General features: G+C 45.3%; 1 protein-coding gene across 1 annotated transcript in view; it reads left to right on the top strand.

Annotated features, from left to right (window-relative positions):
• Wwp2 (WW domain containing E3 ubiquitin protein ligase 2) overlaps positions 1 to 17,420 on the top strand; it is a 124,330-nt gene that overhangs the window by 68,528 nt on the left and 38,382 nt on the right. The window contains exons 7-8 of the mRNA XM_038312884.1: positions 5,693 to 5,814; positions 13,472 to 13,682. Coding sequence (XP_038168812.1) covers positions 5,693 to 5,814; positions 13,472 to 13,682 — 333 coding nt within the window. The remainder of the gene's footprint in view (positions 1 to 5,692; positions 5,815 to 13,471; positions 13,683 to 17,420) is intronic.

The raw sequence follows: 17,420 nt of genomic DNA, 5'->3' as shown, positions 1-17,420 counted from the left end.
TTCTCTGGGTAGCCCTGGCTGTCCTAGAACTCGCTTTGTAGACTAGACTGGCCTCAAACTAATAGAGGTCTGCCTGCCTCTCCCTCCCAAGTGCTGGGACTAAGGTGTGTGCCACCACTGCCTAGATTAATTTAATGTTTTGAGACTTATTTTTCAATTATGTGAGGTGTGTGTTTTACATGTGGTTGTGTATATAATGAGTGCGGGTGCTGGTGGAGGCCAGAGGCGTCAGAGCTCCTGGAGCTGGAATTAGAGATATTTGTGAGCAGACTGACAGGAACTAGGAACTGAACTCGGGTTCTCTGGAAGAGCAGCAAGTGCTGTTAATTGCTGAGCTATCTCTCCAGTACAGTCCCTTTAAAAATATTTATTGTAATTTTGTGTGTGTGCACGCGTGTGTATACATGTGTGTGCTGGGGTCTCAGGTGTGGAGGTCAGAAGATAACTTGGTTCTCTCTTTCACTTTTGCATGGGTTCTGGGGAGTCGGCTCAGGTTATCAGGCTTGCAGAGTAAGTGCTTTATCTGCTGAGCTAGCTTGCTGGCCATCTTTTCATTCTTTTCAGAGAACTTTTTATCTAGTTAATAGTTACTTATTTAATGTGTATATGTGAGTGCCTGCATGTATGTTTGTGTACCATGTGTGTGCCTGGTGCCCAGTGAAGGAGGCCAGAAGAGGCTGTCAGATCCCCAGGGACTAGAGCCATAGTCAGTTGTGAACCACCATGTCAGTACTAGGAAATCAAACCTGGGGCCTCTGGAGGAGCCGCTGGTGCTCTTAATTACCAAGCTACCTCTCTAGGGTCCTTTCTTTTCGTTTTTGACAATGTCTTTGGAAGTGCAGTTTGTCACAGTAGCATTATGGATATACACATGTGTTGGAGCAAGACTATAGGTCACTGTGTTTTGCCATGGTGTTAGCTCCTTGGGGATCAGGGACTATTTTATTCCAGAACAGGGACTGGCCATCAGAAGTAATGGTTGAATACAGTTCAGTGAGCAACATGAAGGGTGAGATAGGATGTCCCAAGGGACCCAAGATGTTGTAGTCAGGGTGCAAAGTTTCAGGATTGAGATGAAGAGCCAAGAGCTGTTGCCTGAGACCTCTTCTGCTTCAGAACCACTTCAAGGAGTGTGGAGAGAATCCTAAACTTTGGCTTGACTGGTGTTCCTTGGTGGCTTCAGTTTCTGAGGGAGGAACTGAGGTAAGGACATTACCAATGTCCAAGGAAGGACTAACAGCGCTAAGTTTCGTAACTAGGCAACTTGAAACCATTATGGAGTTGGCCTAACTGGCATGGTGGTTCAGCCCTCTCCTCACTGCCTGAAGGGCTTCATAGAACCTCCTTGCCCCCACAGTGCGGAGGGGGATGAACCCAAGGCTGAAGTCATTGGCAGAACTGAAGCCAGGCTGTCTGTGGTAGAGGCCAGCTCATCTTCTCCCCATTGCCTTGAGTTTGTCCTAGCGTTATTTTGGCCTGTGGTGTGTGGTTTTAGTGAATGGGCCAGTTTGTAATCACTACACAGTCGCATCTTTTAAGGGTTGAGTGAGCAAGCCAGGAGAGGAAACTGCTGAAGAGATTTCCCTCAATTAATGAGGCCTTGTCTTCTCTGAGAAGGTCTTACTTTAAAGTTAAGAGAAGTTCTTACTTTAAAGTTAATACAAAAGTAAGAAAAGGGAGAGGAAGGTGGAGGGAGAAAGAGAGAGAAGAGGTAGAGAGAGAGCACCCAAGCACCTCTGTGTTTCATGTCTGGTGGAGGTGGTGGCATCTCTCCACCACCCCCCACCCCTGGCAGGGAGGCAGCAATTCATGCAAAGTGCTCCCAGCTGTCCCTGGTTTATGGGCTAATCCAGGCCCTGCTCCAGCCTGTCATTCAGGGTAAGCTGCTATCATTAGTGGTCAAACATTTCTGAAAGTATTTCTTCTCAGCTCTGACCACATGGCCTTTCATGGAAGAGAGGTGGGGAGGAGCCAGGAGAGCAGCGAGCCCCACCCTGCTGTCCACATCCAGCTGCTCTATAGAGTGACAAGGAGGAAGTTGGAAGACAGGATTTGTCAAAGCCTGTGTTTCTGCTTCTGCTCCCTGAGGGACAGAGGCCCTACCCTGAAGGCTGTAGGTTCCAAACCTAAGAGGCCTGTTTTTGTCCTTGTAAGGAGATTCTTGGTTGCAATAAACCTTTATTAACCAGTTTCACCTCTCAAGCTCTCTGCCCTCAACACATACATACACTGAGCCGTGCTGGGCAGTAGCTGAACACCCTGAGCCGTGCTGGGCAGTAGCTGAACGCTGCCTTTCCCTCTGGAGCTGGGGTCTGCTTTCTGCTTTTGATGAGGGGCTGTGGTGAAGGTTTCAGAGTAGTATTTCTTCCCACAAAGTAGGGGTTTTGGAATCCATTTCTTTGACTGAGGTATGGTTGACAGCTTTGGTTTATGAAATTAGTGCAAGGAAAAATAAGATGGCATGGGAAAGCTAAACTGAACCCTCTCAGCTTTCAACGACTGCACCATCTGTAGGTAGTGTGGACCAGAGTCTGCTAGATCCGGGGTCTCTCTCATTCTCCCTCACTTTCAAAAAATACTTTACAAAAAAAACCCTGTATTTTGTTTGTTTTGTTTTATTTTTTGAGACAAGGTCTTGCTTGGTAGTCTTGGCTTGCCTGAAACTCACTTTGTAGATCAGACTGGCTTTCAACTCATTGAAATCTGCCTGCCTCTGTCTCTTCAGTGCTGGGCTCAAAAGTGTGTGTCACCAATACTAGTTTTTTGTTTTAAAGATAAAATCTCATTTTATAGTCCTTGGTGTTGTACTTGCTGTCTAACCAAGGCTGTCTTCAAAACCTCAGCTGATGGAGGATTCTCATTGGCTAATAAACAAACTGCCTTGGCTTTTTGATAGGGCAAGATTTAGATAGGTGGAGTAGACAGAACAGGAAGAAGGAAGTGAGGTAGATGGCTCAGACAATTTCCCCGCCTCTCCTCTCTGGGGCAGACTGCCATGACTCTCCTCAGTGAGCCAGATGCCATGAAGCCAGCCACCAGGTCAGACGTGCTGAATCTTTCCCGGTAAGACACCACTCGTGGTGTTACACAGATTATTAGATATGGGTTAGTCAAGATGTGAGTAAGAAACTGAAAATAATGGGCCAGGCAGTGTTTAAAAGAATACAGTTGCATTTACCCATTGAGACGGTGGGACAGATCTAACGGGAGACCACCAAGTCCAGTTGGAATGGGACTGATGGAACAGGGGACCAAACCGGACTCTCTGAATGTGGCTGACGGTGGAGGAGGCCTGAGAAACCAAGGACAATGGCAATGAACATGATCTCTACAGCATGGACGGGCTCACTGTGAACCTTGTCAGTTTGGTTGCTCACCTTCCTGGATTTAGGGGGAGCTGGGAGGACCTTGGACTTAACATAGTGAAGGGAACCCTGATGGCTCTTTGTCTTGGAGAGGGGTGGAGTGGGGGTATGGGTGGAAGGAAGGGGAGGGAAGGGAGAGGAGATGGAAATCTTTAATAAAAAAAAAAGTGTCACAAAAAAAGAAAAAAAAAAGAATACAGTTTATGTGTTGTTATTTCGCGTGTAAAGCTAGCCTTGCTGGAGCCGGGTGGCGGGATGCAGCCTGCCGCCCATCACTACACTCAGCAATCTTCCTGACTCAGCTTCCCAAGTGCTGGCTTCACTGACATATGCTACCACACCTAGTTCACACACACACACACACACACACACACACACACACACAATCCCAAGAACAGCTGTTGCTTCTCTTCTAAAAACTTTCATAGGTTCTTTTCCCTACCAGAAGTGTACAAGTACAGAGGAGGAAACTAGAAAAATCTAAGAACATAAACAATAAAAAACAAAGTATCCTTATTCCCAGTTCCCAGGAGAATTACACTAGTCACAGCTCCTCTCCATCTTGTCACAGAATCCGTTGCTGAAAGCTGGGGGGGGGGGTGGTGGCACATGCTGACCATCCCAGCACTTAGGCACAGAAGCAGGTGGATCTGAGTTCAAGGCCAGACTGGTCTACAGAGCAAGCTCTAGGACAGCCAGGGCTACACAGAGACACCATGCTTTTGTTTTTGTTTTTTAAAAAGAATCTTACTGAGAAAGAAGGTGGTAGGATGGTTTCTGACCCCACAAAACCAACTGTTGATTGTGCTGCAGGCCTGTCCCACCTGCTGGAGAGATGCTCTCAGTAGCAAAGGGGCTCTGGTAGGTTCCGCCCAACAAGGAACTCCATTAGAGGTCAAGTCTTGCCCAGTAACTGGGGGAAAGTAGCTCCAGAGAAAGTCAGCAAAGGTCCACCCATTCCATCATGTCCTCTAGCCATGGAGGAGGGTGCTGCGCGAGAATGCACTCTGTAGAACTTCCTGTTATTGATTTATATACCTGTAAATGGAGGTCACAGAGCCGCTCTCAGAGTGGCCACACTAAGTGCGACGGCCATTAAAATAATGCTGGGCTCACGGTGGTGCTTCTCTGGTCACTGTGCTCAGTTCTCTTGTTGCTGGTCGTTTTGCCCCATCCCTGTAGTCTAAGTTCTTCTCTCAGCCTTTGGTTCCTTGCCTGGGAAGAGCCAGGCTTGTCTTTTGATGACATTTAAGCCATCTAGTCATTGCAAATTAAATAGTGACTGAGGGCATACCAATGTCTGTTGGTGAAAGAGCCGAGTCAAAGGCAGGGAGGCTTAGGTGTTTTCACCGAGTGGAGTGGAGGAACATTACAAAAGGAACTTGAAAACAATTTTTCATCACTGCTTTGTGCTCTGAGAAAATGTCAGACTGCTTCTTCAGTTATATCTCTCCATTTTTGTAAATGGAGACTGCTCATTCATTTCCTGGCCACCGAGATCTGAATAATTACACAGAAACTACATTAATTACAACACTGTTTGGCCAACAACTTAGGTGTCTTTCTAGATAGCTTTTATATCTTAAATTAACCCATCCTATTAATCTGTATATCACCACAAGGCTGTGACCTACTAGTAAGTTTCTGGAGTTTTTCTTTTTGGGCAGCTACATGGCATCTCCCTGACTCTGCCTACTCTCTCTATATATATCTCTGTTTGGATTTTCCACCTGGCTTTATTCTGCCCTGTCATAGGCCAAAGCAACTTCTTTATTAACCGATGGGAATAAAATGTATTCACAGTATACAGAGAGGAATCCCACATTACATTTCTGTGTTGGTTTTCACTTGCTTGAAGAGCTGATGAGTCTTTATCTCCAGGTTTGATGTCTCATCATATGCACTGGCTCATGCTGCTTAATTATCCTTTTCAGCTATAGAGAAAATTGATTTGCATAAGTTTGGGGGCTCCTTTTATCTAATGGGAAGAATAGATTATCTGCTGTCTGTCCAGAGATTCTTGTTTATTTCTAACATTTAAGCCCAATAAAAATAATGTGATGGTCCCAGGGTATTTTGCCAGTTATTTCAGATGTGGGGTGATTTGCTCCAGATTTGTTTACTTCAAGTGGAAAAGTTTGCACAAAGCTGCCTTTGGGCTTTTACCAAGAAGGAAGCTTCCCTGGGTCTCCGCTTGGTGCCAGCTGCTGTTGAGTGCAAAGCTGGAGTGACTACAGGGCTTGTTGCTAACAAATAGCGAGAGCAGGGAAGCGCCTTCCTTTCTCTCAGTGACTTATGTCGGTCTGCTTTCTACTCTCAACCCCCAGAACGCACAGACATTCAGGTGGCTCAGCCAGAACAGCAACAAGTGACCAAAGCCCTGGTGCTAGGAACCGGCACCGCCAACCCGTGAAGAACCCCAGCAACAGTGGCTTAGCCAATGGCACAGGTGAGTTATGACACCCAACATTAGCCTGGACTGAGAAGGAGGTCCTTGCCTGTCTTGTGTGCACACAGGGCTGTGCCAGAATATAGTGGAGTGTGTGAATTTGAGCCCATTACTTATCCCACTGACCCATCTGCTTTGACCTCTGGCTTCTTCTGGACAGCCAGGGTGATTCTCCCTATTCCCATGCATGCCCAAAGTACTCCTTTCGGCCTGGGGATGTAACTCAGTTGGTAGAATATCTATCTAGCGTGCATGAGGCAGACCTGGGTTCAGTCTTCAGCACCTTATAAAACTGGCTTAAGTATGCATGTTTAGGATCCCAGTCCTTGAGAGGTAGAGAGAGGTAGGAGGATCAGAAGTTAAAAGTTATCTTTGGCTACATGACAAGTTCAAGGCCAGCCTGGGATACATGAGATTCTGTCTCAGAAAATAAAAATGAAAAACAACATATTACTTTGTGGAGAATATTTTTAAAGTATGCTTTTTAATTACTTTCTTATCAACATTGGGTTTTATGTGAATTTAAAAAAGATTTATTTAGTTTAGTTTTTATGTGTGTGTATGACTAAGGGTTTACTTGTGCACCACGTGCATGCAGGTGCTCTTGGAGTCCTAAAGGGGGTGACATATTCCCTCAAACTGGAGTTACAGCAGTTATGAGACACTCACTGTGGGTGCTGAGAGCTGAACCCAAATCCTCTCTAAGAACACTTAACCACTGAACCATGTCCTGCTGTGTTGTTTTTTGAGACAGGGTCTCATTTTGTATCACTGGCTGGCCTGAAATTCACGGTGTAGACTCATAGGGATATGCCTACCACTCCCCCAAGTGCTAGCATCAAAGGGGAGGGCTACTACACTCTGCCTTAGGTATCTTATTTATCCCTGACATATCTGAAGAAAAAAATTTCCTATTTAGGGAGTTTGTCAAGTAGGAGAAAAGAATGAGTTTGCCCTAAGAGCTGAGGGGGAGAAGATGACAGCATCCCGAGGGGTCGAGATGCTGACAAGTGTGAAGTCCCCCCCAGGTACTGTACTGCTGTCACCATTCCAGCATCGACACCGTAAGAGAAGAGACACTTGGTCCTAGCCACACCCAGGAACTTTTCTGCATTTGACTGTTTCCCTGTGCTCAGGAAGGGAAAGCCTGCTACAAAGTAAACCAACCATTTTCATCCTATTTCTGTCTCATTGAGACAGTGTCAGGCAGACATTCATTTTCTGAAGTTCCTGAGGACTGTTAAATCTTTATTGACAACAGTTCATTTGTTTGTTTGTTTTCATTTGGAGCCAATAGAAGGGATGTGGACGTTTGCTTCCATAGACTGTGGATAGGAGAGTGTAATTCCAATTGGGAGGGACACAGAAATGACCTGTATACGTGCTGTCAGGGACTGCAGAGGTGTGAGTAAAGACAGCAGCATGGTTTGTTGTTGTGATAGTGGTATTGGCCTGTGTGTGACAGACTGAGTAGCACTCCAGTTGAGTTGCTCTGTCTTGGATTTCAGTTCTCTGGAAGCAGCGTGTGGGGCTTCAGAGCCCCTCTGTGGCTAGTGCTGCCTCTCACTGTGTACAGGAATGGTAGGGTAAAGTGGCAAGCCTGGGGCATGACTTGACTTCCTGGAGTTGGGGACATGCCTGAAAGAAATGAGTTAAGCAGCTTCCTATCACCTCTTGGATGAGGTCACTGCAGGTGTAAAGTCCCAGCAGATGCTGTCTCAGCCTACCCAGTGCTCAGGGTCCAGCTACCACATCCTTCCCATCTGCATGAAGGGATGGCTAGTAAGTGACTGTGGACTGTTCCATAGAGCTGCGTGCAGCTCTCTGAGCAGCAGCAAACATGCTCTTAGAAAACATTTGTTCGTAGAGAAGCTTGCAGTAGCCCTGCTGGGCACAGGCCTTGTCACCCTGAAATCCTTTTATACACTATCCAGGTGACACATAAGGCAGTCTCCTGATGCAGTAACTGGGCACCAGTCACTTTATCCTTCTGTCTTTGTGTGGGTATATTCATGAGTGCAGGTGCCCACAGAGATCAGAGGCATCAGATCCCCCCGGAGGTGGAGTTACAGGTGATTGTAAACTTCCTGGTATAACTGCTGGGAATTGAACCCAGGTCCTCTTCTAGAGCAATATGAGTGTTTAACTTCAGCTCTTCCAAGATATCAACAGGCTTTTATTTGTTTTATATTTAGTTTTAGGTACCTTTGCTTCTGGTTTTTATCTCTAGAACATTGTGTTCTAGTTTGTGAGCTAGGTTCCAGCCATATCTTTTAAAAGCCACATGTGTCTAAGTCTAGACAACCTTGGGCATGTTTTATGGTAGTGCGTCTGAATGCCCAAACCATTCCTAAAACCCAGCTGCAAAGGGCAGCTCCTGCCTACTAAAACACAAAGGCCTTGGCCTCTGCCTCTGCCTTTTTGCAATGATGATGTTTCTTCTTGACCTCACAGGCAGCCTGGACTATGTGAAGGAGAGAGCTAGAACTGTTACTAGGGCGGGCAGGCAGAGCCCCGCCACACAGCTCTTGGCAGTGTAGGATGTGTATAAGGATGTCTTCATCCCTCCATGTTAGGCCTGTGAGGACCACTTCAAGGATGGCACTATAGGAGTTGTGTCTCCTGCTGTTGTTTTCACAGGCATGCAAGATGAATTTAACAGCTCCCTATTGCCTGTGTACCATACTCATGCTTATAAAAGACATTAGGGGCAAAACAATAGCCCAGTCTCAGCTGGCTTTTTCACATCGTCACAGCTGTGTAATACCCATTTTTGTAAAATGAGAGTAAGTGGAAGCCTGTCTCTAGGAATGCCATGTTTCTAAGCTTTGAAAGTGCTGGGGCTGAGAAGTAGACTGATGGCATAGCACATCATTGACTGTGTGCACAGGGGTTTACTGTCTGATTTTTTTGTTGAAAACTTCACCAAAAATTTTCATCTGTTACAGCTCCCTTTAATGTGATTTCCATGCTCAGTGGTTATACAGGCTGTGGTGGGACTGAGGCTCCCTGTATACAGTATATAGTTAAGACTCAGTGACTAACTTGCTGGGACATTGTTTCCTCACTTGTAAAATTAGGCCAAGTGTGTATCTTGCATGTTCTTATAAGGAATAAGCTGTATAAAAATTGGAGAGAGAGAGACAAAGAGACAGAGAGAGAGAGAGAGAGAGAGAGAGAGAGAGAGAGAGAGAGAGAGAGAGAGAGAGAGACCATAGCTCAGATATGCAGAGGCAGCCTCTATTGTTTTTCTTGTGATTCCCCTAGAGCCATTCTTTAAATGTACAAGTGTGTGCATGTGTGTTATCTGAGGGGGAAAAGACACATGTGTTCATGCACATACAAATGATAGCAGTATATATACACTGTTCAGCAATTTCTCATTTAATTATATTAGAGTTTTTCCATAGCTAATGTGAAGAGCTTTGTCCTATATACTCCTCCACTAACCCCAGCTAATATGGGCAATAACATATCGATTAAAATGTTTGAATCCTATACCTCTGTGGGTTTTTTTCTATAGCATTTTAAAAAGCTTTATTTGTAATTCTATGTGGGTGGATGTGTGTAGAAGAATAGAGAGGATGGAGCTGGCCAGAGCCACTGGATCACCTGGGGTTAGGTTACAGGTGGTTGGGAGCCATCAGAGGTGCTGGGAATTGAAGTCAGGTTCTCTGGAAGAGCAGTGTGTACTCTTAGTGGCTGAGCCATCTCACCACTCCACCCCCTCAATAAATTTTTAAAGAAAATGAAACGTCATTTTCAGATGATGCAAGGTCATCAGCTCATTATTCTGGAGACTGGCAGAGGGAGAGATTACTGTAGCTCTGTAATAAGTCTGATATGTTGGAGAAAATCCCTGACAGAAACCAACAGTGTACTTTAGACTTTCATCTCTACTCTTGGAAATTTAGTTTCCCTTATAAAGTTTACAGTGAATTTATCTATGACTTAAAAAGGCATGGTGGGGTTTTTTAAAGATTGGAATTGCATAAAGTTTATAGATTTGCATAAAGAGGATTGCCATCTGTTGTAGGTACTATCTTAGCTCAGATAGAATATAGAAAACAAGCAAAGTTTTGCATTTATGTTGGGGAAACATTCTTGGTACAGATTTAGTTATTAAGCATCTGATGTAGCCTCCTTGCCAGATAGCATTAACACTGAGAAGAAAGCAGCAGTCTCAGGGTAAGGATACAGCCCAGCTCAGGCACAGTGCACTTGCCTAGCCCATGCAAGGCTCTGGCTTTGGTCCTCAGCACTGCAAGATAAATACATAGAACAAAATCCAAGGGACTCAGAGGCAGTTTCACATCTCAGGGTGACAGTCATTTGTTAAAGTCAAGCTTGGTCACATCCTGGGAAGAAATTTTGGTTTCAGCTGACTACCAGTGTTAGCCAGTTGGATCTGGTTATATGTAATCTTTGTTCCCACTAAAGGATGTGCAAAAAAGTGGAGAGTTACTTAAGCCCTGGAGGCAGACAGCAGAGTATGAATTAGATGTCTTCTGACCATGCCAGGTTATTCAGTCTCCTGGATGCTTGATTCCTCAGTAGAAAGTGGGGCAGTTGAGGTGCCTAGCTGGTGGGGTTGTGTGTAAAGCTTCAAGAACAGAACCTAAAGAAAGAACTTTGTGTTTTGTCTAGCACACACCCCACCCCATCCCATATTCAGTAGTAATGTTTATTATTCTTATTTAAATTTGTCATCTGGAACTGGAGAGATGTCTCAGTAGTTGAGAGCACTTTGTGCCCTTTCAGAGGACCCTGGCTCAATTCCTAGCACTCACATGGCAGCTCACAACCTTCCCTATCTCTAGTTCCAGGGAATCCATTGCCCTCTTGTGAACTCCTCAGACACAAGCACACAAGTGATGCACAGACATTCATGTAGCAAACCATTAGTACACAGAAATAAAATAATCTCTTAAAAAGATTGTCTGACTATCTTGGCAGATCCTGATACCGTGTAGGAGAAATGGCAGGCAGTTAGACAAGGATAGCCTGGAAACAGTGAGGAAATAGTAGCCTTTGTATCAGGGTCAGAGGCAGGAGACTAATGAACAGGAAATGCACCAGGTACTTCTTTTGGATTGCTTTAGCATGGACAGTGGAGGGCAGCTGATGGATTGAGCTGAATCTCCTCCAACCACATCTGCTCTGCAGTAAACTGTAACTGTGGCATCTCCATGGAGGTCAAGGAGCAGGGGCTCACCTGCTTCTCTAGGAGAGCTACAAACAAATTTCTAAATAAGAAAGGAAACTAAATGATGACTAAGCTGTTTTGCATTGAAATTCTGATTTAAATGTGTAGACAGTTCTGCATATAACTCCTCTATTTCAAAGAATTGCAATTCTTTGAAACCGTTTGCTCTCTGTGTTCCAAGTCGGAGGATTTAGAGTGCCTTGGGGTCCTTGTAGACATAGTGATCACCAAGACCTGAAGAAACTAGCAGTGAGGTAAGGAGGTAGGAGCTGCCTCGTTCACTCCTTGTTGTCTGTTGTTGCCTGGAGACAAGTCCTTAGTTCTGAGTCTCTTTTACTTTTACGTACCTGTTAATCCCTGCTTCTGTCCTTGAATCAAGAATCTTTTAAACAGCCGTTCTCTACCTGTGGGTCACAGCCCTTTGGGATTGAATAATCCCTTTACAGAGGTTGCGTATCAGATATTTACATTACAGTTCATAACAGTAGAAAATAACAGTTACGAAATAGCAGTGAAATAGTTTTATGATTGGGTCACCACAACATGAGGAACTGCATTAAAGGGTCACAGCATCAGGAAGGTTGAGATCCATTGCTTTAAGAGAACACTGTGGTGATCTGGTGCAATGGCTCAACAGTTAAAAGCACTGGCTGCTTTTGCAGAGGACCTGGGAACTGATTCCCAGCACCCAGGTGGTGGGTGGCTCACAACTGCCTGTAACTCCAGTTCCGATGGACTCAACATCCTCTTCTGGTCACAACAGGCACTGCATGCGTGTCAAGCACAGACATACATGGGAACAAAACACTCAAACACATAAAATAAGATTAAAATAATAAAAAAAGAACATTATAGAAGTTTCTGCCTTTTTCTATGTGCTGTCCATGCCTAGCAGACAGATGGCAGCTTTAAAGGAAAGGATGTACTCCTGTAAACGTGGCCTTGGCTGTCTTCACTTACAGCAGCACCCTCCCTCGCTGCCCTGTCCTGTTATTCTTTTTTGTATTGATGTCACTGTGACCACAACATATTAGAAAACCTTGATAAAGTTATATTTAATTAATTTACTTATGATCCATTTTCTGGGACTGGGGAGGTGGCTTAGTGAGTAAGGCTGCTTGCTCTGCAATCAAGGAGACCTGAGTTTGAATCCCAGCACTCATAAAAAATACAGGCATAGCTTGCATGTGCCTATAATTCCAGCATCGGGGAGCAGAGATGGGTGGATCCTGAAAGCTTGCTGTTTAGATAGCCTAGCCAAAACTGCAAGCTTCCGGTTCAGTGAGAGACCCAGTCTCAAAACTGTAAGGCAGAGAGAGAGAGAAAGATACCCGATATGCTGCTGCAGCATCTGCACACAAGCGCACAGGGGTGCAAGCGCACATGGGTGTCCACTCACATGCACACACACATAATTCATTTTCTCATGTCCTTTGGGAAGACATCACTAACCTAATGTAATTTTTATAGTAATGCTTTTGTTGTTCTTTTGTTTGTCTGTTTTTGGAAGTAAGTTCTTCTTATATAGCCCTGGCTGTCTGGCCTAGAGTTTACTGTGTAGCCCTGTAACCAGCTTACCAGAGTTTATGTCACTTGTCACCAAAACACTGATGAGCAGATACAGGAATCGAATTTTTTCTCAAAATTGTTATTTTTAATTATGTGTAGGTGTGTGTGTCTGCATGTAGGTATGTGCATAAGAGGCCAGAGGTGACAGATGCCCTAGAGATGCTTGACAGGAACACTGTGAACTTAATGCAGGCCCCCTGCAAGAATAGCAAGTACTCTTAACCACTGAACCATCTCCCTAGCCCCAGGAATTGAGTGTTTAAACTATACTTTTTAGATCTGACAACTTGTGAAAATAGGATTACTACCCCATAAAATCTGCCTTCCCTCCCAGCTGTTGCCACACACCTCCTAGGGAGTGGGAACAAAGGTCATGCTGGAGCCTTGTGGGAAGTCTTGTCTGTGAAATCCACGGTGCATCTCTTCTTATTGTTTCCTTATTTTCTATTGTCATTAAATCTCACGTGTAGCCAGCTCTCAAGTCCCACTAGGGTAAGTTAGCTCAGGACACACTCATCGGTGTGTCTGCTGATTATGATTATTCTGTAGTGTGTATGTGCAGAGTCTTTCCCACATTATGGAATACAAATGTGCACTTATAACTAGAATATAAATGTGTCCCTACCCATCCCTTTTGGCTACCATCAGACCTGATTGGCATAAAATTTACTATGTGGCTTCAAACTTGAGGCCATCTTCCTGCCTCCACCGTCTGAGAACTGCGACCAACATGTGAGGCCTGGTTTTGTAAAACTCACAGTTGTCTATTGTGAGTAGGGCCTGTGTCATAGATGCAGTGTTAGTGAATGGTGTGCAAAACCTAGTCAAAGAGAGCAAAATTCTTATTCCTAGTTATCATTAAGTATGGTTTATGCATTTCAGTCAACGAGGAACCTACTACAGCCAGTGATCCCGAAGAACCTTCTGTTGTTGGTGTGACAGCCCCACCAGCTGCAGCCTTGAGCGTGTCCCCAAACCCCAGCACGACATCTCTCCCTGGTCCATCCACACCAGCAGAGGGAGAAGAGCCCAGCACTTCGGGGACACAGCAGCTCCCTGCCACTGCCCAGGCCCCTGATGCTCTCCCTGCCGGGTGAGTAGCCTTGTGTCCCATCATGGTACTTGACTCCTCAGCGACTGCCTCCTCCACCAGGTCAGAAGCAATGTGGTCAATTCATACCTAGTGGCCAGGGGTCTCTGGGAAGGCTGCCATGTTTAGGAGCAAGAGAGGTGTAGAAGTGCTTGCTTGGCAAACATCTGAAAGAGCCTAAACCATCTCAGGAGGCAAGTTAGTGCTACCTTCCCCTGGGACCCAAGTGCACAGCTTCTGTGGATCAAGGAGCTTGTCTTTATGGATTGTTTGTGTGTGTGTGAGAGGGAGGTGTCTTACTAGATGCTGCCTAGAGAATAGCTTTTTCCCTCCTGAGTTTGACCTTGGCAGTCCATGGAGGACTCAGGCTTTAGGTGCTGAATTGCTGTGCCTGTTGTTCCCACAGCTGTGGCCAGTGTCAACACAGGTACTCGTTTCCTTGCCCCCTTTTACTTTGGATAGCAAAGACCTCAACCAAGATGACAGCTCTGCAAGACAAAGAGAAGCTCAGTTTTGACTATGTAGTGAGATGGGACTAGGAACATGGATTCTGGGAACTGACCAGATGGCCCAGCGGATAAAACCACTTGCCACCAATCTAGGCAACCTGAGTTTGGTATCCATATCCACATGGTGAAAGGAGAGAACTAGCTCCTACAAGTTGTCCTCTGACCACACACACACACACACACACACACACACACACACACACACAAATAAGCATGGGTAGAAAAAATTAAAAGAACATGGATTTTTTTTTTTGGGGAGGGGCGGGGATCAGTTAGATTGGGGATTGAATCCATTCCTTGACCTCACCTGTGTGGCCTTGTCTGTGTGAGTTACATGTTGGTTATGTGGTGACAATAAGCATCCATGTCTAAGAACTCCAATAAGATGGTATGTATGAAACATGTGCTGACAGACAGGCAAGTCTTGCCTTGAAGTGGTTGTGAAGGAGTCATAAAAACAGAGACTGCTTCTGACCTGGGAAACAAAGTCTTAACCTCAGTTAAGGCCGAGTGTGGTCAGGGCCAGTCCCATTGTCCATCCTGGTTTTCAGTATGGCACAAAAGAAACCAATGTCCCGTAGTGTAAGTTGATTGCCATGAAGCCTGAAACCCCCAGGTGGAGGAGAAAGCCGATCCCTGCAGGTTACCCTCTGACTTCAACGTTTGCCCACTGTCACGTGCTCCCTGCCCCTAAGGAAATGTCGTTTAAAAAATTGTTTTAGGGCTGCTGGTGCGATGGTTCATCGGGTAAAGGCATTTGCTCCCTAGCCTGACAGACCCTTCGTGTAGGAGAAAGCTGAGCGGACTCCTGTGGGTTGTCTGTTGATCTCTCCGGGCTCTTCCCCTCGCAGACACACAAACAAACAAATGCCGAAAAAAGTAGTTCTAAAGAATCCGTTTCTGTCCTCTAGGATGGTGAGTATTTCCTCAACGTATAATTCATAATGGACGTGGAAAGCTGTCTCTTGCATCCTGAGGAATATGACGCCTTGTTCATAGGGCCGCTTCTGGTCTCCCAGTTGTTAAAGTCCCGTATCCGAGAGCATGTGTGGTTTTTGCTGCTTGTATTTAGCGTTCACATAACTCCTTTCTCCTAAATAGTGTGTTGAGCAAATGAGAACCATTATGGATAAGTCTTATTAACTCAGATCTCAAGAAAATTGGAACATTGAGAGGCAGTTCTGAAAAGGCCATCTTTTTGGTCAAGGGTTTGATTTTGTGAAAAGCCTATTCACCAACTACTTGTGTACCCCTGCAGAGATTTTCTTTCCTCTTTCATATGTGCTATGGGAGGCTTGAAAGAACTATATGTTGTTTGTTCTTTCAAACCTGTGTGCTATAATTTGGGGGACCAGAGCAGAATCATTTTGGCAGAAAGGAGAGAAAATGGCTGCCTCTGTCCCCAGTGAGCTGTTTGTTTTCTTTCCGTTGAGCAAATGCCTGGAAGGCCGGCTTCTCTCCTGTGTCAGTCACAGGCAATTAGGGCTAATGGCTCAACATGTCTTTATGTGGGGTGTGTGTGAAGGTTACTGTTCTCTGGGATTGGGCTCTTCCTGTTTCCAAGCAGTTGGAAAACTCCAGACTCTGAAAACATTCTTTATTCAACAGTCCAGGGAAGCCTGCCCCCTCTCACACTCCCTTGGCCAGAGGCTAAAACACTTTTCTGAGGTAGAATTTAGACAGTGTCTTTTTCTTAGAGGATTTAGAATGTGACAAGGCCCATGCATGTTTGTGTGCGTGAGTGTGTGTGTGTGTGTCTGTGTGTCTGTGTGTGTGTATGTGTGTGTGGTGCTACCCACTTTTATGTATAGAATATTCCAGAGAAGAGTTTGGGGGTCCAGGTTTTCCAGGAGTACTTACTCTTACCTCAGCCTCTGGAGGACCAGGTCAGTGCCCAGGGCTTGCCATTCCTCTAGGAACGGGCCACCAGCACTGCTGAGCACATGGTAGTGCAGACAGCAGGCTTTTTGGTTGGCTTTGGTATTGGAACCCAGAAAGGACATAGTTTCTACAGCGATCCTCCCAGTTTGTAGACCCAGTGCCTTCCTCCCTCCATTGTTTATAGTTGAGACCCAGGCAACAAGACGGTGAACGTAGTCTTAGTCTATTCTTTTGCCGTAAATGCTAGAAGAGGGAGTGAAGTGCAGCTATGTGTGGGGCCCGATGGAGACCGCAGAATACCTTTATCACTTATGAGAATTTAGAAAGGAAGCGTCAAAGCTGGACTTCTCTAGTGTCCAAGTTACAGACAGGTCAGTGCCTTTGTAGGATGGCATGCATTTTTTTATTCAAAAGTTTTTCCTTACATTTTTTTCATTTCATTCATTTTAAAAGCATGTGTAGTTGTGTGTACACAAACATACAGAGCTCAGAGGACAGCTTTTAGGGAGTTTGTCCTCTTCTTCCATCATGTGGGTTCTGGGAGTTGAACTGAGGTTGTCAGGCTTGGTGGCAAGAACCTTTACCTGCTGAGCCATCTCACTGGTCTGCAGTTTTCCACAGACAGGATAGTCATTACTGTGTCCAGGGCTAGGCCCTACAAACGGATAGCTAAGCAAGAAATAGTCTGTGTCAGAATAGTCTATGAAGTCTGTTCTAGTCCCACTGAATTCTCTCTCTGGCACCTGATTCAGTCCCTTGACTTCATTGGGAACTGATGCCAGCTCTCATTTCCGTATCTTGAGCCCACTGTACTACCTGTGTAGCTTAACTCAGCCGTTACCTGACCCTGACCCATCCTAACTAGTCCTGCACATAGGACACCATTGGCCCAGACGACCACCAGACCATTGTTCTGTTTTTTGTTTTTTTTTTTTTTTTTTTTTTTTTTTTTTTTGGTTTGTTGAGACAGGGTTTCTCTGTGTGTTGCTCTGGCTGTCCTGGAACTACTCCCCTTGTAGACCAGGCTGGCCTCGAACTCACAGAGTCCCACTGACTTTTGCCTCCTGAGTGCTGGGATTAAAGATGGGTGCTACCACCATCCAGCTATCTGTCTTTCTTTAGACTTACCTTTTAAAAGTAAAACTTCTAAGCATGACCTTTCCCACTTGGAATACCACAGCAGCTTCCTATTGTCTTTAGGGATAAGTTTCCAAATCCTTAAATAAGCTGCAAATCTCTGACAGATGGGCTCCACCTGCCCTCAGCCTCCCGTGGAAGCCGCCCTCCCTTTGCAGTCTTAGTCATAATAAAGGCTTTAGTCCAACCCGACCCATGATGGTCTTTCTCAATG

The sequence above is a fragment of the Arvicola amphibius genome, chromosome 15 (genome assembly GCF_903992535.2).
Source record: "Arvicola amphibius chromosome 15, mArvAmp1.2, whole genome shotgun sequence".
NCBI lineage: Eukaryota > Metazoa > Chordata > Mammalia > Rodentia > Cricetidae > Arvicola > Arvicola amphibius.
This window is presented reverse-complemented; position numbering and strand designations above follow the sequence as displayed.